General features: G+C 35.7%; 4 protein-coding genes across 4 annotated transcripts in view; 3 read left to right on the forward strand and 1 right to left on the reverse strand.

Moving 5' to 3' along the window:
- Nucleotides 1-25,034, reverse strand: part of LOC135837960 (roundabout homolog 2-like) — a 638,803-nt gene that overhangs the window by 427,869 nt on the left and 185,900 nt on the right. The gene's annotated exons all lie outside the window — the stretch shown is intronic.
- Nucleotides 2,610-5,897, forward strand: LOC135837941 (uncharacterized). Its single transcript, XM_065353387.1, has 2 exons — nt 2,610-2,936; nt 3,076-5,897. Exon 2 carries the CDS (start codon nt 3,100-3,102, stop codon nt 5,344-5,346), a length of 2,247 nt encoding a protein of 748 aa, XP_065209459.1. The 5' UTR covers nt 2,610-2,936; nt 3,076-3,099; the 3' UTR covers nt 5,347-5,897.
- Nucleotides 11,202-14,310, forward strand: LOC135837945 (uncharacterized). The gene is made up of 2 exons (XM_065353390.1): nt 11,202-11,538; nt 11,717-14,310. The coding sequence occupies exon 2, from the start codon at nt 11,755-11,757 to the stop codon at nt 13,972-13,974; it is 2,220 nt and encodes a 739-aa protein (XP_065209462.1). The 5' UTR covers nt 11,202-11,538; nt 11,717-11,754; the 3' UTR covers nt 13,975-14,310.
- Nucleotides 18,783-22,633, forward strand: LOC135837946 (uncharacterized). Its single transcript, XM_065353391.1, has 2 exons — nt 18,783-19,172; nt 19,349-22,633. The coding sequence occupies exons 1-2, from the start codon at nt 19,153-19,155 to the stop codon at nt 21,549-21,551; spliced, it is 2,223 nt and encodes a 740-aa protein (XP_065209463.1). The 5' UTR covers nt 18,783-19,152; the 3' UTR covers nt 21,552-22,633.

The following is a 25,034-nucleotide window of genomic DNA, read 5'->3' on the forward strand; positions in this document are numbered from 1 at the left end:
TGAGGTAGAAGTTTACCTTAAATGGGAAATTGTTCAGAAAAATCTTGAGCTCTTTAACTTACGGAAAATGAGTCAGGAATCCTAAAGGTAGGTAATTTTTGATGAAATCTTGGTTTCCCCCCTTCTGACTGTGCACTCACGGGACAGACGTTAGTCCCCCCCTTCTGTATAACCGTACCTATAGGTGAATTTCGAGTTCCTGAATCTCCCTCCAATACGATAAGATCTTGTGTTACTTTTCAATCGATAGTTATAAATCTGTAATTTTCGTAATCTTCCTACCTACAGCTGTACCTATGTTTTAAGTTGATGAGACAAATCATTAATTTTTCTTTGCTTTTTCTTTTTGTGTTTCAGGTCAGTCGAATGAATCATTTTGAGTGTTTTGCATCAAATTCGTAAGTACTTACACCGTAAATTCAACTCATATTATTGACCCTTTAATGGAAAAATCTGAATTTTTGCAATAAAGTTTGAAGTTTTTTTTTGAAAGAATAAAAATCCTGCGCGCTGAAGACGATTTGGTCAATTTTTAAGAGAGTTTTTGAAAATATGTAGTTTTTGAAATGGGATTATTGATTTGGTAAAATTTAGTGGAAAGGAGGAGTCCCGATAAGGCCGTTTTTTGGGCCCGGAGCCCGGACAGTTATCGACTCAACCACTCTTAAAATGTTGTAATAAATGTCCCAAATACGAATCCGTGGTCAGTTAACCCAAAATGACCATTTTTTGGGCTCCAGGGGTTCCCAAAATTGTGAATAAGAAAAGAACTTTGGGAACCACTGACAATCATTTTCAAAAACTTTTTTAGCGTAAAATATCTGTTTGAACCCAATAAACGTTATGCGAGGTGATTTTTTTATTTTCGACCCTCGGGAGCAGAAATTGGGGGGGGGGGTTTGATTTTTAGAAAATTTTGGAACCACCATTTTGAACCTACCCCTTTGAACCCCGCTAAAAAGCTTTTTACAGTTTATTAGTATCTGAAAGATCTCCATCCTACCAAATTTTGAGCTCAATAAAATTTTCCGCTGGTACTCAAAAATCAAATTTTCCAATTTTTCGTGATTTCGATATTTTGGGAACCCCTGGAAAGCTAGAAACCTGCGATTTGCGCCAAACGTAACGTTTTGAGGTATATAATCAATTATCCAGATGAAAAAGTTTAATTAGGCTCCCTGCATATTCGTAATTTTGAACCCTTTTTTTGAAGCCCCCCACTTTGGGCACCCCTAAAAAAGGCGTTTATGCGAATTTTTTCAAATAAATTGAAGCATTTGAGTTTAAACCACACTAGGAAGAGGTCGATAATTTTTCATTTGATTTTTTCTGTAACTTTCAAAATTGAGCCTTTTTGGGTCAAATTCTGAGATTTAACTGTTCGAAAAGACGTGAAAATAACGTTTTTATGATTTCAACGAAGTAAAAATGCCAGAATTTGACCGTTACACCAAAAATCAAATGAAAAATTGTCGAGCACTTGCTAGTATGTTTCGAACGTGAATTCTTCAATTTATTTGAAAAAATATGCATAAACGCTTTTTTTAGGGGTGCCCAAAGTGGGGGGCTTCAAAAAAAGGGTTCAAAATTACGAATATGCAGGGAGCCTAATTAAACTTTTTCATCTGGATAATTGATTATATACCTCAAAACGTTACGTTTGGCGCAAATCGCAGGTTTCTAGCCTTCCAGGGGTTCCCAAAATATCGAAATCACGAAAAATTGGAAAATTTGATTTTTGAGTACCAGCGGAAAATTTTATTGAGCTCAAAATTTGGTAGGGTGGAGGTCTTTCAGATACTAATAAACTGTAAAAAGCTTTTTAGCGGGGTTCAAAGGGGTAGGTTCAAAATGGTGGTTCCAAAATTTTCTAAAAATCAACCCCCCCCCCCCCCAATTTCTGCTCCAGAGGGTCGAAAATAAAAAAATCACCTCGCATAACGTTTATTGGGTTCAAACAGATATTTTACGCTAAAAAAGTTTTTGAAAATGATTGTCAGTGGTTCCCAAAGTTCTTTTCTTATTCACAATTTTGGGAACCCCTGGAGCCCAAAAAATGGTCATTTTGGGTTAACTGACCACGGATTTGTATTTGGGACATTTATTACAACATTTTAAGAGTGGTTGAGTCGATAACTGTCCGTGCCCAAAAAACGGCCTTATCGGGACTCCTCCTTTCAACTTTCTGAAATATGCTGGAGCCGCTGGAGGCTCCACAACTGTTGAAAAAGGTTCGAAACTATTTGCAATCGATTTTTGATTGGTGGATAGGGATATGTTCCAAATTTGATTAATTAATTTTATAGCTCAATTTGGTATAATTTCGATTTTTTCCCCGTTTTGAGACAAAGATTTTTAAAAATTTGCCAAGACTCGAAAAAGGCGCTGGAACGTTTGTAAAAACTAAAAAATGAATATTCCCATGCCTTTTAACCTCTTTAGTTATGCAACTCTTCTCTTCAGTATGTAGAGCACTCGCGGTTTCTGTTGCATAAACAGGCAAAACCGGTTTTGTAGCAAAAGAAGGGTGTTCAGATTTTTATTTCGTCGTTCCGTCGTCGTCTTCTCTCCACTATCTCCACTCTTCAGTCGTTTTCGTTTCCGTTCCGTGTGACGTTCGTATCGTTCGTTCGTTCGTTCGTTCGTTGGTAGGTTCGTGCGTGTGTGTTTTTTTTTTGCAGAGATATCACTTATCAGTTTGTTATCAGTTTGATTTGTGAGTTACCGTGTGGTGTTGTGTATATATAATGAAACTTTGAATTAATTTGATCAATAATAATTATTATTTTAACATTTCCGCTAGCTGCTTAGTGATCGACATGATCGTACATTTTTTTCAACATCGTTCTGTAAAGTGTTACGAACTGGTTGTGTATCGATTTCGAATATTACAGCTATAGAAAGCCGGCGTGAATTTCGCCTCGTTTACTTTTCCTGTAAGTATACATTCTAGTCAATTTTATCATTAGAAGTTTAAATAATTACACGAATGTATTTTGTTCGAAATGTGTTGGTGTTAAGTAAGTTGAATATAAGCATGTACTGATCATACGACGATATAATTTCATTTTACAGATCTGACGATCGATAGTAATACAGATGATGGACGATTCGCCGATGAAATTACTAAGTTTGGCGGCGAAATCGGTATGCGTTCAACTGGTATACGAATGGGCCGATGGCGAAATACCCACAATCGATGTATGGGAACGAATTACCCGCGACGATGGCGGACTAGACGCAGACGCTTGCCCAGCTCACAGCTGGTTCCTGTGGCAGTTACGCGAAATGCGAGTACCTCGATTCGCTCATATACCGGATAAAATTCGATACCAAATCGAAGATAACATTCCGCCGATTTTAGAAGAAGTTATGACATGGATTTTGTATCATCACTTCTTGAATTTCTTCCACGATGAGCCATCGTCTTCTCTCAGCGAATACATCGTGAAACTAGTCTGGAACCGTCGGTTTGAAATCGATAACTCGGCTAGTGCGAAAAATATCCTAACCAACGATAAACTAACTCCGTTGGAGAGGTTTAAATTCGCCAGTGCGTACTGCATCGTAGACGAAATCGAAAAGTATCGAGATACGATCGATTCGGTACCGGAATGGGAGTCGATTGGAGAGCCATTCGTCGCGTACTGGTACCGGTATTTGACCAATAAGTTAGATACGATAGACGTGTCGAAGGATTACTCGATCGAAATGTGGTATCTGAAAACTTCGGAGGAGTCTATATTATGGCCATCTGTCGTGTACTTCTTCGATGAAGTCGACTCGACGAGTAGATCGAACGAGTTCGTACTTATCCTGGAAACTTTCGCCGAAAGCTACCTTTCAGATTTGTTAGCCAAATTGACGGATAACAAATGGAATCTGGCGTGTTGTTCGATGATTTCGAGAATTGTCCAGAAAATCGTCCAGTACGGTTCATTGGACCAAGTACGGTTCGTTTGGAAGCTATTCGAGAGTAAAATTGACTCGAAGAATTTCGCAGAAATACTCGAAACGCTGGTACTTTCGTCGATGAGAAACGCTAAAGATTTCGATAAATGGACCCCGATGCTGATGGAAATTTGGACCAGCGCTAGCAGTAAATTGAAGCAATCGGCCATCGTCGACACGAAACTATGGCAGAGTATCGGTGAAAAATGCATGTCCATTATTGCTCACGAAGAAACTGCGGATTTTCGTACACGTCGTCGTCAAATCACCGATCCGATGCAATTCATCAAGCTGGTGTTGAACAGCATCCCTGCCAAGCAGAGACTTACATTCTTCGAGAATAATTTCTGTTGGTTGATCGTTTGGGCACCGTTCGCTGTGGTTGATCAATTGATGCGTGATGTTTTGCAAAATGATTACGATCACGATGTCGTCGAGTTGAAAAAAATCGTCGCCAATTGTTCGGAAATCGAACGGTTACGAGGTATATTGATAGCATTTGGCGAATTCGACGAACTCGATACCCTCGTATCGTTTTATTTCCCCGGTGTCGACGGTATTAGCGCTAAAAACGAAGCCGCGATGCAGAAAAAATTGAAGTTCCATAAGTTCAAGTTTATTCTGTCCGAGAACGTTTTCGATCCGGTTTGTTTTTGCATATATCGCGGCGATTGGAAGCCATTATACGAATACGTGCAGAAAAACGTAACGTGGATTTCCCCCGTTGGCCTCGAAGCGATCATGAAGAAGGTGATCTTGCAGGGCAAATGCTGGCCTCGGAAAATCCATAAAGGCGAAATGAACGACTTGAAGGAATTCGTCAGCACGGTCTATTCCAATGCGAACCCTGCGGATCAAGACTCAGTTGATGCGCAATTGAAATTTTTGAAAATACGTTACGAAAGCTACTTGTTGATTGCTTTATTCGATCACAATCTTCGCAAAAAAATAGTTTTCGATCGAGCTAATTTGAAGGATTTCTTGTTATGGATTTACAAAGGCGACGAGAATTTAATCGATGAAAACTTCAAGCAGCCGAGCCTGTTTCCTAGAGGATTTTTGGTTCAGTTGAAAGGATGCGTTACCGAAGGTTCGTTTCGAGTTACCGAGTCGATGGATGAGTTTTTGAAATGGTGTTTCGAGACCGAAGCAGAAAGGCAGCAGTTTAAACGTAGAATGATATACGATTACCGACAGTATCCGTTGATCGAGGGTTTGTTGATGCGCAGGCAGTATCGTCAAAAGATGTTGTTCTGGGTTTTTGACGATGACGTTAGTTTGATTGAGAAATTCACTGTTGATTGCGTTGGTCATCCGATGTGCCCGTATTTTGTTTCTGGTTACGGTGATAGTGATGATAGTGAGAGTGACGATAGCGAGGATGAAGATGATTGAAGTAGTGTGGGATTAGATATTAGCATTTGTGATTTACTAAAAATGAGCGATGTATAAAGAATTTCAGATTTTTGAATGATAATTTTTGTGTGAACGTAGAACGTTTTTTTCAAGTATTTTTTTCTATGTTTATTATCGTGTAATATTTATTATTATTTTTCGAAATGAATTATTGAAAATTGTTCTCAAATGAGTGATAAGTTATTTGTCTGTTCATTTTTAATTTTAATTTTTTTTTAGAATTGTACCTAAGTGTTAGTATGTACTTTGAGTAGGTACGTGTAGAATGTTTTTTATCGAGTATTTTTTTCTTGGTCTATTATTATTTATTGAATCGAGTTATTGAAAATTCATCTTGAATAAGTCTGATTGTCTTTTTATTTTTAATTTTAATTTTTTTTAAATTGAAAGTTCAATATTACAAGTTTAATAATGCTTCATAGTTTTGTAATGTATTATATGTAGTTTGCATTTACGTGTTTCGTTTTAAATACTTATGTGATATTTTTTTCATTTGAAAATATACTTAAGTACAATTTTTTTTACTTGAAAATATTTTTGTGTTCAAATTTGAAATTGATTTTTGGGTGAAGGGGAGGGGGGTGATGACTAGAAGACTGAAGAGTCTAGTTTTTTTAACGAGAAAATTTTGACGACAGGGATTGTACTCGGTTACTTTCGTAACCAAGTTACTAAAGTTACTAATAGTAACTGTTGGTTACTTTCTAAAAATTTTCGCTGCTAAAAGTTAATTTTTTTTAGATTTTTCAAAATTTATAACCAAAATTCTTGAAAAAAAAATGCTCTTACTTTTTCAGCGTTTTGAATTTTATTGTTCCGAATTTGGTGGTTTTTCTTTTGAAATTTTTCTAATTTTTTCTTAATTTTAACAAAGTATTACTCATTTATTATTTTTGAATTTCTCGTTAGATTTTAGTGGATTTTTGCTGAATTTCATCACCTCGAGTTCTTGTGATTTTTTCATCAAAATTTTCCCTTAGCCTTGTATGTTTTTATTGCTCAAATCCCCGATTTGGTGTTTTTTTTTTGTGAATTTTTGTAGTTTTTTCTCAATTTTGACGGATATTATTTTTTTTTGTATTTTCGTGAATTCTTTTTTTTAGTTTTTGGATAATTTTTCTGGAATTTTCATTTTTTTTTCTTTACAAATTTTGGCGAAATTTCCCCAGTTTTGATAATAATACTTTTCAACTTTGAATTTTCACGATTTTAGTTTCGCTCTAAATTACGACCATTTTTTTGCCTGAATTTTGACTGAATTTTTTTGAAATTCCGACAGTTTTTTTTTCGAGTCTCGTGCTTCAAAAAACCTAGTAATTTGTTGGCTGACGTTTTTGTGGAATTATGATTTTTCTTCTTCCAAAAGTTACGATTTCCTTTAAATTATGATCATTTTTTGAAAGGGGGGGGGGGAGTATTCTTCAAGATTCGAAGAGTTTTTTTTTTCACCTTTTAAAGTGGATATTTTTTTTCTGAGTGTTGATATCTTTCATTCGTTGATCCCTCTCTCCTTTTCCCTTCCCTCCCAGTTATGGGGAAGATCTTCAAGATTTCCTCTCTTTTGAACAATTTTTTTTTCTAGTTGAAATTATTTGTTTCTCTCTAATCGTCTTGAGTTCTGCATGAAATTTGTCGATGATTATTCTTCAAAATTTTGTCGATTTTTCGCCCGTATTTTGTACTTTTAATTCTCTCGCGAGTTCTTTGTCCTGAATTTTCGCAGTGATTTTTCGTGAACTGAATTTTCGAGAGTTTTTTATTTTCATCCCTTCCACGATTTTGTTTTGAATTTTATCGATTCGTTTTTCTGACTGAATTTTTGTTCTTGATTTCAACGAACCTTTTTTTCTTGAATTTTTATGATATTTTCTTCTAATTTTGCGCCAAATTTTAGTAATTTTTCTGCTTGAATTTTTGTAGGATTCTCCTTTCTATACTTAGTTTTTTTTTTGTTTTTTTTTGAGGTTTTGAGAGGTTTTTTTGGATTTCAAGACTCGATGTTTTTATTTTGAATTTTTTTGGGCTTTTTTGATCTTTTTCACGTTTTATTCTTTAGAATTCTGGTAGATTTTATTTCCAAATTTTTCGACGATTTTCTCCGTATTTTCGTGTTTTTTCTTGTGCCTAAATTTTTGTGAAGTTTCCGCAATTTTATCATGAGTTTTCATGAGTTTTTTTTTTTTTTGAAAGAATTTTCAATGTTTTTTTTTTAAATGGTAGTGCTTTTATGTTGAATTTCGCTCTTGAGTTTTATTCTTAGGGACTTATATTATGATTTTGATGTTTTTCCACATTTTTCTTTGACTGATTCATTTCCTCTCCAGTCTCCAGATTCTTGATCAATCCTCCGTTTCCTGTTTTGGTCGTTTTCTCTCAATTTCAATATTTTTGTTGCTTTTTTTCGATTTATCAATTTTTTTTTTTTTTTTAAATTTAGGGTGTAAATTTTTTGAGGATTTTATTTTACATATTTCTGAAGCACAGTAGGTGCATTTTTTTGTATTCGAAGTTTTGAAATGATTTTTACAAATCACTTTTTTTTCTCAAATTGGGTTTACAAGCTTGCCTCCCCGGCCCTTTACTATTGATTTTAATGAGTTTTCTATTCCAAAATGATTCTTTTTATTTATGGAACTTTTTCCAATTATTGTTTATTCTTTCTCAACACTCGAATAATTTTTTTCATCAAATTGCTCGCTTGTGTCAAAATTTCTGCAATTTACAATTGATGGGTGTTTTTGTGTTTAATTTTTTGAAATTATGTTAGATAAGATTAAATTTAGTTCCTCCCTATTTCGGTTGGCTCCCCCCCACCCATCTTTCAATTTCTTTTGCAATTTTTTTCATTAGTTCGAATGTTTGCAGATCCCGATATTTTTTCCATACTTCCTTTTTGTATTTTCACCTAGGTTACTTTCGAAGTGTTGATAATAATGGTTTCTAATTATTTGAATTTATTTTGATGATTTTTCTGGTTAGCAGTTTTGGTTACTAAAGTTACTTTTTTTTGAGAAAAATTCTAGACAATCCTTATCACGATGAAAGGAGGAGTATCGATAAGGCCATTTTTTGGCCCCAGACAGTTATCGACTGAACCACTCTTAAATTGTTGTAATAAATGCCCCAAATACGAATCCGTGGTTAGTTGACCCAAAATGACCATTTTTTGGGCTCCAGGGGTTCCCAAAGTTGCGAATAAAAAAAGAATTTTTGGAACCACTGAGTATTATTTTCAAAAACTTTTTTAGCGTAAAATATCTGCTTGAACCCGTTAAACGTGATGCGGGGCAATTTTTTCATTTTCGACCCTCGGGGGCAGAAATGCGGGGGGGGGGGGGGTTAATTTTTGGAAAATTTTGGAACCACCATTTTGAACCCAGAACTTGAAAAAATTCAAACCAGGTTTCTAAAATACTTATATTTGAAGACCTTCGAATATTATCCTCATGATGACCTAACTCAAAAGGAACTGTTAGAAGGATTTGAAATCAACTCATTAGAAAAAAGGAGAGAAATAATAGCACTGTTGTTCCTATATGATATTATATATCCATGGTAATATAAATGAAAGTAACCTTTTGGGAAAAATTAATTTCTGGGCCCCCAAAATCCATTCTAGACAAAAAAAAACATTCTCCTTAAGCAATTACCATACATCTAGGTCTAGGATGAAGTTGTCTCCTATGAATAACATCATGGGCATCTCAGATGCTTTTCTATGTAGATGTGTAGATGCTGACATTTTTAGTATGGGTAGGTCAGCCTTCAGGCGTTTGGTGAGGGGGGCATGGGAGTAGGCCAGTAGGGGCATGGGCGCATTGGGTGTTACTTGTGGGTCACGTTGTTATTGCATTGTTATTATTATTGTTATTATTATACTTTATTTTTTATTTTGTTTTATTTTTTTGGTTGGTTTCATTTTTCTTCTTTTTTTGTCCTATGTTTTTTTTTTTTTTTTTCTCTTTATGAACCACCACTTATTAATGGTCTTACTTATCTTTTGTTGTTAGTATTGTATTTTTCTTTTGTTTCTGATAATTTCTCACTTTACCTCATTATCTTTTGTATTTTTTTGTTTCTTTTTTTTTCAGTTTATAAAGTGATATTTAGTTTTTATTGTCCTATAGTTATAATCGGTCTCTCCTGTAATTGGCTTCTGGCTGTTGGAGAGACCTAAATTGTTTAAATAAAAAAAAAAATAAAAAAAATAAAAATTTTCGCTGGTACTCAAAAATCCAAATTTCCAATTTTTCGTAATTTCGATATTTTGGGAACCCCTGTGAAACTAGAAACTTGCAATTTGCGCAAAACGTAACGTTTTGAGGTATATATTCAATTAACCAGATGAAAAAGTTTAATTAAGCTCCGTGTACATTTGTAATTTTGAACCCTTTTTTCAGAGCCCCCCATTTTAGGAACCCCCTAAAAAAGGCATTTATGCGTATATTTTCAAATAAATTGAATAATTTACATTTGAAACGCACTAGCAAGTGCTCGATAATTTTTCACTCAATTTTACCAGTAACTTTCAAAATTGAGCTTTTTTGGGCCAAATTCTGAAATTTTACTCCTCGAAAAAACGTTAAGAATCACGTTTTCATGATTTCAATGAATTAAAATCTCAGAATTTGGCCCAAAAAAGCTCAATTTTGAAAGTTACCGGTAAAATCGAGTGAAAAATTATCAAGGTCTTGCTAGTGTGTTCCAAATGTAAATTCTTCAGTTTATTTGAAAAAATATGCATAATCGCCTTTTTCAGGGGTGCCCAAAGTGGGGGGCTCTAAAAAAAGGGTTCAAAAATACGAATATACAGGGAGCTTAATTAAACTTTTTCATCTGGGTAATTGAATACATACCTTAACTTAAAACGTTACGTTTGGCGCAAATCGCAGGTTTCCAGCTATCCAGGGGTTCCCAAAAAATCCAAATTACAAAAAATTGGAAATTTGGATTTTCGAGTACCAGCGCAAAATTTTATTGAGCTCAAAATTTGGTAGGATGGAGATCTTTCAGATACTAATAAACTGTAAAAAGCTTTTTAGCGGGGTTCAAAGGGGTAGGTTCAAAATGGTGGTTCCAAAATTTTCCAAAAATTAACCCCCCCCCCCCCGCATTTCTGCCCCCGAGGGTCGAAAATAGAAAAATTGTCTCGTATAATGTTTAACGGGTTCAAACAGATATTTTACGTTGAAAAAGTTTTTGAAAATAATACTCAGTGATTCCAAAAATTCTTTTTTTATTCGCAACTTTGGGGACCCCTGGAGCCCAAAAAATGGTCATTTTGGGTCAACTAACCACGGATTCGTATTTGGGGCATTTATTACAACAAATTTAAGAGTGGTTCAGTCGATAACTGTCTGGGGCCAAAAAATGGCCTTATCGATACTCCTCCTTTGTAATACATTTCTCTGAGGAAAATTTTGCAGATATTTTCGGTTCAAATTTGGATCGATTTTCTCACATTTTGAAGTGCACCGAGTAGTTCGTATTCAATTTATTGAATAGGATGGATTTTCTCATGGTTTGAAGGATGTAGAGTTAGTAGAGTATTGAGAATGAGATTTACTTTTCCATTTATTAGGTATTTAAAAAGTGAGAAGATGTAAGTATTCGAGCTTTTTGAATAAATAATATCGAAGTGGTACTTATTTATATATTCCTGCGAAAATTTTGTTAGAGTTGTAGGTCAACTTGGTGAAATTTTGATTTTTTTCCAGTTTTGAATCACTGATTTTCAGAAATTCACCAAGTTAAGAATCGAAAAATGCGCTTGAACGGTTGTCTGTGAATTAATTTATGCCTTTCAACTTTTTTGGTTATGCAACTCCTCAGTGCTTGGAGCACTCGTGTTTTCTTTTAAAGCAAGCTCTTTAGCGAAATAAAGTTCGGATTCTCGGCTCGTCCCTGCTCGTCTCGTTATCGACGCCCCTCTTCGTCTTCGGTCCTCAGTTCTTGGTGAACAATGAAGAATGAAGATTATACCTTCACATTTCAATTCAATTTTCATCAGACCAGAGTTATACTGGTATGATGTTCGAATTATTTACTAAGTCATCGTGCTTTTTTTCACCAATCTACCATCGTTCTGTGAAGTATACGTGAACTGTTGCTGTGTGTTTCGAATTACCTACAGCTTTACAAAGCGTGAATTTCGTGTTGTTTTATTTTCCTGTAAGTATATTCTGGTCAGTTTTATCAATTATCATTTGAAGTTTAAATTACAAATGTACAATATTAACCGAGAGTGTATAATGCTCGTAACGAATGTATTTTGTTCAAAATATGAAAGTTGAATAGGTATATTTATAGTCATGTACTGATCATACGACGATATAATTTGATTTTACAGATCTGTCGATTGATAGTGGTTGTGTATGGTACAGAAAAATGGACGACGATTCGCCGACGAAATTACAAAGTTTGGCTGCCAAATCGATATGTGTTCGCCTGTTACACGAATGGGCCGAAGGCGAAATACCCGTAATCAATGTTTGGAGAAGAGCTCAAGGCTATGGTACTAACCGTTGCAACGACCACGACTTTTTCCTCTGGCAGTTAACCGAAATGCAAGTACCTCATCGATTCGCGAATATATCCAGTGAAATTCAATACCAAATCGAAGACAACTTAGTACCGATTTTAACAGACGTTTATTGGTGGATTATTGCCCATCATACGAATTTCTTCCACGATACACCATCGTCTCCGTTGAACGAATACGTCGTGAAATTAGTCTGGAACCGTCATTTTAAAATCGATAACTTGGCTACGGCGAAAAACATCCTCACCAATGAAAAGCTGAGTCTGTTGGAGAGGTTCAGATTCGCCAGTGTTTATTGCCTCGTCGACGAAATCGAAAAGTTTCGTGGATCGATCGATTCGATACCGAAATTTGATTTTAAAGTGGATCCGTTCGTGGCGTATTGGAGCAAGTATTTGAGAAACATGTTACGTACGATATCGGTACCGAAGAATTCGTCGATCGAAATGTTGCTATTTAATACTGCGATGGAACACGGTTTGTGGCCAACTGTCGAGTACTTCTTCGATCAATTAGACTCGGCGAAGAAAACCTCGAAATTCGAAAGTATCCTCGAAAGGTTCGGTGAAGCGTACCCGAACGATTTCTCAGCCGGATTAGCGAATAAAAAATGGAATCCGTTGTGTTGTTTCGCCAGTTCGAAAATCATCGCCAGAATCGCCCGGTACGGTACTCCGAACCAAGTACGAATCGTTTGGAAGCTGTACAAGTATAAAATGGATTCGAAGAATTTCTGCGATATTCTCGAAACGCTGGTTCCGTTATCGATGAGAAACGCGAAAGATTTCGAAAAATGGACCCCTTTGTTGATGGAAATCTGGACCGGAGCTAGTAACAAATTGAAGCAATCAGCCATCGTCGATACGAAACTATGGCAGAGTATCGGTGATCAATTCATCTATCATGTTCAAAACCAACATATAGTTGATTTTCGTACACGTCGACTGATCAAAGAGCCGATGAAATTCATCAAAATGGTGTTGAAAAGCACCGGTACCGAGAAAAGAACCGTGTTTTTCGAGAAGAATTTCTTTTGGTTGGTACTTTGGGCACCAATCGCAGCGGTGGATCGATTGATGCGTGATTTTCTGGAACGTTACAATCGCGATGTATTCGAGTTGAAGAAAGTCGTCGCCAAGAATTACGATAAAATGAAATGGTTGCTGTATGAATTGCTGGCATACGGTGAATATGACGAGATCGATGCCGTAGTATCATTTTATTTACAGGCTATCGATGGCGTTGTCAATGTGGAAAACACGAGCAGCGAAGACGTGATGCGAAATAATTTAAAGTGCTATATGTTCGAGTTTCTGACTGCTTCGTTCGCAACTGATCGCATGTGTTCGCATATCTATCAAGGTGATTGGAGAGAATTGCAGAAGTACGTGGAGGAAAACGTTTCGTGGGTATCTGCGGATAAGTCTAAAGAGATAATGAAAAAAGTGATCACGACGAAGAGATACTGGACTAGGAAAATCGAAACAGGCGAAATGAACGACTTGAAGGAATTTGCCAGCACGGTTTATTACGCTGCCAACACTAACAGCCAACTGAAAAGTTTGAAAAGACAGTTCGAAAGTCACCTTTTGAGTGTTTTGTTCAAATTCAAATACAACTGTCGCAAAATAATAACTTTCGATCGAGCCGCGTTGCGGAATTTTTTACTGTGGATTTACGACGGCGACGAACGTTTAATCGAAGAAAACTTCGAGCACCCGCGTTTGTTTTCTGAAGGATTTTTAGTTCAGTTGAAGGGATGCGTTGCCAAAGGTTCCTTTCAAGTTACCAAATCGATGGAGGAGTTTTTGAAATGGTGTTTTGAAAACGAAGAGGAAACGCAACCGTTTAAACGCAGCATGATATTCCAATACCGAGATTATAGGTTGATCGAAGGTCTGTTGATGCGCCGAAAATATCGTCCAAGGATGCTGTTGTGGTGTTTCGACGGAGATACCAGTTGGATTAAAATATTTACGACTGATTATGGGCGTAGGCCGCTTTACGGGTATTTTATTAGCGATGGTAGTAGTGATGAGACGAGCAGTGGTGACGATAGCGATTAGTTATTAGCATTTGAAGTAATCTACCGAAAATGAGCGATGAATAAGGAGATTCAGATTTTTGGATATTAATTTTCGTAAACGTGGAATTGTTTTTTTTTCAAGTATTCTGTTATTTTGTTTGTTATTATTATTTTTTAGATAATTGAATTGTTGAAAATTGTTCTTGAATAAGTCGTACTTACTTAGGTATTTGTCTGCTTATTCTTGATTTTAATTTGAAAGTTTAGTTATTAAGTTGGTACTCTAAGTACGCTGTTTCCTATATTCAATTTACTAGTTTGTTTTTTAATAAGCGATATTGTTTCCATTTGAAATATACCTAATACTTACGGTTTATATTTTCTTTCCTTGGAAATAGTTTTGTTATCATTTGGAATTGACTTCTAGTTTTTGGAGGCAAAAAAGACTGAGAGTGAGAGGTCTACTTTTTTCGTGCAAATTTTCACGATGAAATTTGTATTACTTCTGTAAGTATATGGAAATTTTGTTGATATTTTCGGCTCTTTGGATGGATTTTCTCACATTTTGAAGTGCGTTGAGCCGTTGAATAAACTTAGGTGTGCTTAACTTATTGAATAGGTATGGGCTTCACTTTACCGTTTGTTTATGAAATGTGAGTGTTCGAGTTTTTTGAATGAAAGGATGGTTTCAGACTATAAAGACCATGCTATTTTTTCAAAAATTGTGCTCTCGTTCAAATCTGATGTGAATACCTCGAGGTAGTGAATTTCATTTCTGGTAGGTACCTATTTATTATTTTCGTTTGAAAACTCGATTTTTTGGTAGGTAGGTACCTACTTGAAAACATTTTTGAGGTTAAATAATTAGGAATTAATTTTTTTTAAGGTGGAAAAGAGGGAAGTCTCATTTTTTTTGTGGAAATTTTTGCTTACATGTAGATATTTTTTTTAGGTTAATTTTGGATTTTTTTTTGAATAAATTGGTACCTTTGTAATGAAATGTTTCTTATTTATTTCTGTAAGCATTTTTTCGCAAGGAAGAGAAATGTCTTGGGAGAAGATCAATTTTGGAATTTTACAAATTCGTCAAAAATCGAATAATCAATTTCATTCGCAAATCGATTTGAGATTTCGAAAAATTTCAGCATTCTACTGTTGAGTGTTGATGTGCAACTTCCATCAATTTTTTTCTTTCGAGGGAATTTTTCGAATTTACAATAGATTTGTTTTTTTTTTAACCCGGACTTTGGCAGATTTTCGAGAATCTGGGCTAGGGTAGTAGCTTTTGGAAATGAATTTTGGATTTTACTGAGTGTACAGAGAGAAGATTTCTAAAGTTTCAAAAGTTTGTGTGAAAAGTGTTTAGAAAAAGAAATTTAAAAAACGTCCTATCACCTGTCAAAATTTCAAATCTTAAAGTGCGTTTTTCGTTTTTTGGTGAATTTTTGAAAATCAAATTCAGGTCAAAAATGAGGGAAAAAATCAAAATTTTACCAAATTGACCAAGAAAGCTGAAATTTGAGATATAGCCTATTTTCGACTTGTCAAATCGATTGGAAACTGTTTCAAACCGTTTTGAACAGTTCTGGAGCCTCCAGCAGATTTTTAGAACTCGAAATTCCCTCAAAATTTCATCAAATGGAGTTGGATAACCGAAATTTACACTGCAAACTAATTTCAATACGCTACGAAGTCAACTGCAGGGGAATTTCAAGTCGTTTTGGAGCCTCCAGCGATTTTTTGAAAATTACTGGAGCCTCCAGCGATTTTTTGAAAATTACTGGAGCCTCCAGCAGATTTTTGAAACTTGAAATCTACCCAAAATTTCATCAAACGCAGATGGAAATTCGAAATTCATTCTGCAAACTAATTTCAATGCTCTATGAAGTCGACTGCTGGTGGATTTTAAATCGTTTTGGAGCTTCCAGCGACTTTTTGAGAGGTCGTGTGGCGTTTTTTGGAAAATTGAAATTTCCAAAAAGTAGCTGGAAGCTTCAAAACCATTTTGAAACCACCTGTAGTCGACTTCATATCGCATTGGTATTAGTTTGCGAAGTAAATTTCAGCTTGTCAACTCCATTTTTGGTAAAATGATGCGGGAATTTCAAGTTTCAAAAATCTATGTACTAGAGGCTCCAGTAATTTTCAAAAAGCCGCTGGAGGCTCCAAAATGACTTGAGTAAATTTCAGCTTTCCATCTCGATTTTTTGACGAAATTTTGTAAAAATTTAAAGCTTAAAAAATCTGCTAGAGGCTCCAGTAATTTTCAAAAAATTGCTGGAGGCTCCAAAACGACTTGAAATTTACCTGCAGTACTTCGTAGCGCATTGAAATTAGTTTGCAGAATAAATTTCAGCTTTCCGACTCCATTTTGATGAAATTTCGAGTTTCAAAAATCTGCTGGAGGCTCCAGAACTGCTCAAAACGGTTTGAAACAGTTTCCAATTGATTTGGCATGTCGAAAATAGATCCTTAAGCAGATTTTCCGACTAACGGCTAATTTTCTTAAAATTGACCAATTTTTGCAAAAAAAATTTCAAAAAATCTGAATTTTTAGAAAACAAATTACCCAAAAGTCTCGCTTTTCAACTGAAAAATTAAAAAAAGTCCCCACCCCGGAATTTTTTGGTGTAAACCAAATTCCTTTTTTCTGGACCCATTTGTAGAAATTTTGTTTTTTTTTCTAATTTTGGCCGTTGTATTTTCAAAAATTCGCCAAAAATCGAAAAATGAATTTCAGCATTTTAAATTTTGGCTGGTGGTACATTTTGCGATTCTCTATCAATTCCCCTTTGTCCTGTTCAAAAATTTTTATGTCGGTTGGGATACTTTCCTTGTTTGGTGTTTTTTCGTGTTTATGATAGGTACCTATACCTAACTACCTATGTACCTACTTCGGGTAAATTTTTGCCTAGTGGGTCATTCCACGTCAATTGGACCAAGAAGTGGTAGGTGGGTTCGGCGATTTTTTTGAAATTTTTCCTGTGGAAAAACCTTCCGAAGGGATGACCAATGGCGCAAATCGCAGCCCTCTAGCTCATTTTTAACGGCAGCCAGGGGGGTTCAAAGTTTTCAGTGAACCCAAAATATCATCCATTTCAGCAGTGGATTGCATGATAACCGCGATACCTACAAAAATGGAACTTTTTCCCATAGTTAGAGGTTTTGAAAGGCTTTTTGGTGATATCATAAAAATCAGTGTTGCCACTTTTTTTCGTACAAAAAATTAGCTCAAAAAGTTTCAAAACGTAATTTTCATATTGTTCCGACCCTCAAAAATTCTGAAAAAAATATATTATGGACAACTGTTCATGCTGAACAACATATTAAAAAATTGGGATGGTAACTTGTAACAAAGTCGATTTAAAAAAATTTAAATTTTGCGAAAAAATGCGTTATTTAAAACATGAAAAAAAGTTTTGATTGGTAAAGTTGACCCATTTGATCCCTATTTTTACGTATCTGTTGAGAAAGTTGAAAAAACCCCTTCACTTGGTGAAATTAACTCATCACAAAAAAATCAACATTCAAAAAAATTCAAAAAAAAGCAAATTTCAGTTTTTTTGCTGTGAATGAGATTTTTATCAACTTTTTCATGAAATACGTCAGAAAGTGGTCAAAATAAGACAACTGAATAAATTCAAGCTTTTTTTGATGTTTGAAATTGAAAATTGAATTTTTTCAAATTTTGATTTTTTTTGTGATGAGTTGATTTTATTGAGTGAAAGGGGTTTTTTAACTTTTTGAACAGATACGTGAAAATAGGGGTCAAATGGGTCAACTTTACCAATCAAAACTTTTTTTCATGTTTTAAATCAAAAAATCGCATTTTTTCGCAAAGTTAAAATTTTTTTAAATCGACTTTGTTACAAGTTACCATCCCAATTTTTTAGTATGTTGTTCAGCATGAACAGTTGTCCATAATATATTTTTTTCAGAATTTTTGAGAGTCGGAATGATATGAAAATTACGTTTTGAAACTTTTTGAGCTAATTTTTTGTACGAAAAAAAGTGGCAACACTGATTTTTATGATATCACCAAAAAGCCTTTCAAAACCTCTAACTATGGGGAAAAGTTCCATTTTTGTAGGTATCGCGGTTATCGAGCAATCCACTGCTGAAATGGATGATATTTTGGGTTCACTGAAAACTTTGAACCCCCCTGGCTGCCGTTAAAAATGAGCTAGAGGGCTGCGATTTGCGCCATTGGTCATCCCTTCGGAAGGTCTTTCCACAGGAAAAATTTCAAAAAAATCGCCGAATCCACCAACCACTTCTTGCTCCAATTGACGTGGAATGACCCTAGTATCATTCCTCTGTGAAAAATGCGACTGTTTGACCGAAATTTCCAACTCCTAATACGTATTGAAGTCAGAAAAATTGCAAGGAGACTAAAATTGGTGACCACTCGCCAAATTATTTTTTTGATCGCCAAACTGCTTTTCAATTTTAAATTTTCAAGTAGCTGAAGTAAAGCTGTTTAAGCTGAAGTAGCCCATTTTTGGATTTGGCGGGAAAAAGCCCAACCTGGCAACACTGCAGTGATGTTGGTTGATTTAAAGCTCTTTAATACAAGTATGGAAATAGATCATGCTCTTAAGAAAGTCTTAGCATTTTACGTATGTGTTACGTACTGCGCATGGCAGGTTGGTGTCGTCTCGCGGTGGAGGTGGGTGGAGCAACCAATGGGGTGCAACGTTGTACGTGAACAGCTGATTTGATGCGTGCTCGCGCACTGCGCAGTACCTAAAACTTACGTAAAATCCTATGACTTTCTTAAGAGTATAATCTATTTCCATACTTGTATTAAAGAGCTTTAGGTTGATTGCATGTTGATTGAGAAAAAGTTCCGCGCTAGTTGGCTACGTCAAAGCTTGTTCTTTAGCATGTCTTTAGCTTAGGTAGTGATAAAAGGAAAAAGATAAACATATAGCTTTTCCCTTTCTTCCCTTCAAGCTTGAATTTGTGACCATTTTTCTTTCGCGTTTTTCGCTAATTTCGTTGTAAGATGATGAAGAAAGATGAGATCAATGATCATTGTATTTCACCAGTTGTTTGATTCGATTGCACCGTGAATAATAATTGTTAATGTTATCGTAACCCTTTTGCTGCTTGAATTGTTGTGTTCTTTTTTTCACGGTGGTACTTTGAAAGTGTGAACTTGTGTGTCTATCTACTCGTACTACGATTACGATTTTATTGTGTATTTCTTCGTCTCATGTTATTTTCCCGTATTCCGTAAGTATATTTTTCTCATTTTCATTTGTTCACTTGATATTTTATATTACGAATTAGAATAATGAAACAGAGCGTATAGTCGTAGTGAATGTACATATTTTTTCGGATGTAGGTAGATAAATTGAATATTGTCCAAGTTCTTAACACAGTACGACAATATAATTTTGATTTTTTAGATCTGGTGATCGTTACGGAAAGATGGACGATTCGTCGATAAAGTTACAATGTTTGGCTGCGAAATCCGTATGCGTTCAGCTAGTACAGGAATGGGCTGAGAGACCATCGATGGTCGTATCCGACGTTTGGGAACCACGTAAAGGCTACGGTACTTGCAAGCTTCACAATTGGTACCTGCACCACATGAGTGAAATGGACTTATCTCGTCAATTAGAGACCGTTCAAAATGAAATTCGATACCAAATCGAAGACAACATCGCGCTGATTTGCGAACGAGTCGTGAGCTGGGTCCGGTGTCATCATACGATACAATTCTTTCACGATGAACAGTCGACCGACTTGAGGCAATACATCAAGAAACTGGTATGGAATAGTGATTTTGAAATCGACTACAGAGCTACTGCTAAAAATATCCTCACCAACGATAAGTTGAGCCCACTGGCGAAATTTCGATTCGCTAGTACGTATTGTATCTTCGAGTCAATCGAGGATATTTATAATTCGATTGACTCGAAGCCGGACTGGGCTTTGATGTTGGAACCGTTCATGGCGTTTTGGAGCGACTATATTTACGAGAATGAAGACGGGTTGTGGGACGATGACGACGAGGACTATTCGCTTCCGGAACCAGAACCGTGGCATTTTCGCGAAGAAATGATGATGTTTATTGTACAAACCGGAGAGGTTGATTTGTGGCCAGTGATCGAGTACGTCTTCGATAGTATCGACACAGGGAGCAAATGGTGCCATTATGAACGTATGGTCGAAGTGTACGGTAAAAGATACCTAAAACAATTGTTAGTCAAATTGACGGATGAAGAATTGAGATCGGAGCTCGGATGTTACACTACTGCGATCTCGACAATTTTCGAGAAAATCGTCCAATGGGGTACTGTGAACGAGGCACGTTTAGTTTGGAAACTGTGCAGGAGTAAAATGAATTCGGAGAATTTCTGCGGGATTCTCGAAACGCTCGTATTGTCATCGATGAAAAACCCGACGGATTTCGAAAAATGGACCCCGTTGTTGATGGAAATTTGGACCAACGCCATCGGCAGTGGCAGATTCAGACAATCCGCCCTCGATACGAAACTGTGGCAGAGAATCGGCGAAAAATTCATCGAATACGCGTTCGAAGAAACGAAGACGAATTTTCGCGCCAGTCGCCAAATCAGCGAGCCGATGAAATTCATCAAAACGGTAGTGAGAAGCACCGACGTCAAGAACAGAATGACATTTTTCGAGAAGAATTTCCATTGGCTGATCCTCTGGGCACCGTTCGCCGAGGTAGATAAATTGATGCGTGATTTTGTGAACCATTATAACCGCGATGTCGTCAATTTGAAAAAAGTTATCGCTAATTCGTCCGAAGTAGAGTGGTCGCTCGGTATATTGCTGGGATATTGCGAATTTGACGAATTCGAAGCCGTGTTATCGTTTTATTTGCCCGGTGTCGACAGCAGCGTTGTCAAGAACGATGAGCACGAAATGCAAAATAGTTTGATGTGCTGTAAACGAAAGTTAATGGAGTCTTCGAGCGGTTTGGCTCGTCTTTGTTTGTGCGTTTATTACGGAGACTGGAGACCATTGTACGAGTACGTAAAGAAGACCTTTTCGCAAGCCCATATCACGCCGAAAGCGTTCATGATTAAGGTGATGAGAATGGGCGAACTGTTGACTCACAAAATGGATAAATGCGAAATGAACGATTTAAAGGAATGCCTGTGCACGGTTTTGTCCGATACCGACCCTAAATTTAAAGCTTTCAAGGAACGATTCAAGGACAACATGGCCGGGGTTTTATTCGATCACGAAGATCCGGAAGAAAAAATTTTCAATCGAGCTCGCGTGCAGGAGTTTTTGCTATGGGTTTATAACGGTAGCGAAAAATTAGTAGAGAAAAACTTCAAGCAACTGCACCTGCTTCGTCGAGGATTTGTGGTTCAGTTGAAATTTTGCATCGTAGAAGATTCGTTCCGAGTTACCAACTCCATGAAGGAGTATTTGGAGTGGTGTTTTGCAACCGAAGCGGAAAGGCAGCGGTTTAAACGCGATATGATTTATAAATTCCGCGATTACGACGTATTCGAAGAAATGCTGGCACGTAGAAAGTATCGTCAAAGTATGTTATCGTGGTTCTTTGACGGCGATGATAGTTTAATCGAGAAGTTCATGACTGAGGTTTTCAAAGCGTATTATTGATTATCGTGAATTCAGAATCGATTCGATTTGTGATTCCGTCGATCAAGAAAGTTTTTTCGTCGATTGAAATAAAGTTCTGTTTTTCTTTATACTTCATATATTATTTTTTAAATTCATTTAAGTACCTAGTACCTACGTAGAATTTTTTTTTCGAGTTTTTTTTGTTTGTTTATCGTTATTATTTTTGTTTTTAAATCGAATTATTGGAAATCGTTCTTATTTGATAAGTGGCATTTTTTGTTTATTTTCAATTTTTATTTTGCTTTAGGTACTCGTAATTGATAATTTAATTATAAGTAGGTACTTTGAGTACGCTATGATTTATTTTATGCCTTTATAAACCTACAGATATTGCATTTTTATTTGAATTCAAGCGTTTGTTTTTATTGTTTTCATTTGGAATTTACTTTCTTTTTTGAGAAAATTTTCAGAATGGAATTTGTTATCATTTCTGTATGTATGGAAGTTTTACTGATATTTTTGACCCAGTTTTGGATGCATTTTTTCATGTAGGTGCTGAATACTCCGCATTTTCAGTGTTATGGTTGCGAAGCGTTGCACTTTGCTAAAATTGCCGAATAGTCTCGTTTTATGCTAAAAATTGTCCCCTTTTCCCAAAATATTTCAACAATCTTTCATCTTTTTCCAATAACTACCGAAAAGTCGAGCTTTTTAACTATCAAATTTATCAATCTTGTTTTTCCCCAAAAACAAAATTGTGGTAAAATATCATTTCTTAGTCATAGGTCGGCTACTTAATTTCCAAAATTTGTTGCTTTTTGCTAAAATTGTCAAATTCGTTTTCGAAAACCTTTCCTTTTCCGGCAAAATTGTTAAAAATTATAGTTCTTTTTTTTCCCAAAAAATTATAGTTCATTTTTTTTTCAAAAATTATCGATAACCGTAGGCTTTTTGCCAGAAGTTGCCAAAAAGTATCATTTTTTTGCCATAAATTCCCATACAATCCTGCTTTTTGCAAAATTGTTCAACTTTTGATTTCTGCCATAAATTTTAAACATTTTTTTTCGTTTTTTAACATAATTGCTAAAAATTGTCATTTTTTTGCAAAAAATTCCAAAAGTCTCACTTTTTTCAAAAATTGGTTTTTTGCCGGAAATCAAAAATTGCGGAAAAGTCTCGTTTTTTCATTAAGAAGTTTCAAAATAAGTACCTAGTTCAACTCTTTAATTTTTGGGTAGACACAAGTACTTTTTTTTGTGATTTTTTCTTTTATAATAGTAAAATGTTTTGCTCACGTTTTATCACTTTTTTTGTTAGGTTCCTTTGGGGTACTTTTTCGAGCTTATTTGGTGACTAAAGTAGGTACGGAAAAAATTGAATTCGAGTTCTGCGTCTTAAAAGCGATTTCCTTTCGAGGGAATCTTTTGAATTTACACTTTCCTATGCGATCGAAACCAAGCTATGTACCTAGATATTCAAAGAGCATGTCCTGAAACCTCAATAACCGAAACTTCCCATGCTGAAGTTCATATTACGAAAATTCAAAATAGCTTTGAACTTTATTATGAAATATGAAATTTTTACAGTCAAGAAAACCAACGTGAACGATTCCTTCAATCCAACTCCTACTCTGTCCGTCCACAAAATATGTACTATTTTTGGGCCATTCTGGAGCCTCTAGCGATTTTTCAGTTTTGAGCAGAAATTTTAAATGGCTCTGGAAAGGCCAAAATAACTGGGTTACTAAAAATGTGCTGAACGTAACTTTTAATTACGTTTTCAAAGTTTTGGTTACTAAATTTACCTTTTTTTTTTACACGATTTTCAATACTTGATCATTTTTTATACATAGGTACCTACATCTTGAAAAAAAAAAATACTTTTTTGGCACCCCTTGGAGAAAAATGTTGTCCCAGGGGATCGACCGAGAGAGGGGGAGGTAAAATTATTCCTAATGACACCTGTCGCATTGCCACCTAATGTAGTCAGATAGTCCGGCATATGACAATACGAGTAATTGCACCCCCCCCCCCGCCGCCGATCCTCCGGGACAACTTTTTTCTTAAAGAGGACATCCTCAGGAACATTTTCAAGCAAACTTGCCAAAAAAAAAGTTGGCTTTACTTACAAAATGGCGGCCATTTTGATTGACAGGTCAGCCGAATTCGCAGATTTTGCGTTTTAACACAGGACTTGCACGAACTTTTTCAAACTTTACAAAGGTAAATCGAAAGATCATGCAAAAATTTATCACCTGTCAAAATTTCAAGTGCTAAAGTGCGTTTTTCGATTTTTGTTGAATTTTTGAAAATCAAATTTAGGCCAAAAATGAGGGAAAACATCAAAATTTTAGCAAATTGACCAAGAAAGCTGAAATTTGGGATATACCCTATTTTCGACATGCCAAATCGATCGGAAATGGTTTAAACCCGTTTAGAGCAGTTCTGGAGCATCCAGCAGATTTTCAAAACTCGAAATTCCCACAAAATTCCATCAAATTGGGCTTGTAAAGCTGAAATTTATTCTAAAAACTAATTTCAATGCGCTACGAAGTACTGCAGGTGAATTTCAAGTCGTTTTGGATCCTCCAACGACTTTTTGAAAATTCCTGAAGCCTCCAGCAGATTTTTGAAACTTTAAATTTTCACAAAATATCATCAGATGGAGATGGAAAGCTGAAATTTACTCTACACTCCAATTTTAACACCCTCTGAAAACGACTTCTGGTGGATTTAAAGTCATTTTAGAGCCTCCAATGACTTTTTTGAAAATTACTGGAGCCTCCAGTACATTTTTGAAACTTGAAATTTCCCCAAAATTTCATCAAACCAAGATGGAGAGTTGAAATTAATCCTGCAAACTAATTTCAATACGCTACGAAGTTGACTGCTGGTGAATTTCAAGTCGTTTTGGAGCCTCCAGCAACTTTTTGAAATGTTGTATGACTTTTTTTTTTGAAAATTGAAATTTCCTAAAAGTAGCTGGAAAAACCATTTGAAACCACCATGTAGTCTGCGAAGTAAATTCCAGCTTGCCAACTCCATTTGATAAATTAATGTTGGGGAAATTTCAAGTTTCGAAATTCTACTGGAGGCTCCAGTAATTTTCAAAAAAGTCACTAGAGGCTCCAAAACGACTTGAAATTCACCAGCAGTCAACTTCGTAGCGTATTGAAATTAGTTTGCAGAATTAATTTCAACTCTCCATCTTGGTTAAGTTTCAAAAATCTACTGGAGGCTCCAGTAATTTTCAAAAAAGTCGTTGGAGGCTCTAAAATGACTTAAAAACCACCAGAAGTCGTTTTCAGAGGGTGTTAAAATTGGAGTGTAGAGTAAATTTCAGCTTTCCATCTCCATCTGATGAAATTTTGTGAAAATTTAAAGTTTCAAAAATCTGCTGGAAGCATCAGGAATTTTCAAAAAGTCGCTGGAGGCTCCAAAACGACTTGAAATCCACCTGAAGTACTTCGTAGCGTATTGAAATTAGTTTTTAGAATAAATTTTAGCTTTACAACTCCAATTT

Source organism: Planococcus citri, chromosome 2 (genome assembly GCF_950023065.1).
Source record: "Planococcus citri chromosome 2, ihPlaCitr1.1, whole genome shotgun sequence".
Lineage (NCBI taxonomy): Eukaryota > Metazoa > Arthropoda > Insecta > Hemiptera > Pseudococcidae > Planococcus > Planococcus citri.

Coding starts and splice junctions, on each gene's coding strand:
- LOC135837941 (XM_065353387.1), top strand. CDS start 3,100: ATGATGGACGATTCGCCGATGAAATTACTAAGTTTGGCGGCGAAATCG.
- LOC135837946 (XM_065353391.1), top strand. CDS start 19,153: ATGTTATTTTCCCGTATTCC. Junction 19,173..19,348: donor ATGTTATTTTCCCGTATTCC/GTAAGTATATTT, acceptor TTGATTTTTTAG/ATCTGGTGATCGTTACGGAA.
- LOC135837945 (XM_065353390.1), top strand. CDS start 11,755: ATGGACGACGATTCGCCGACGAAATTACAAAGTTTGGCTGCCAAATCG.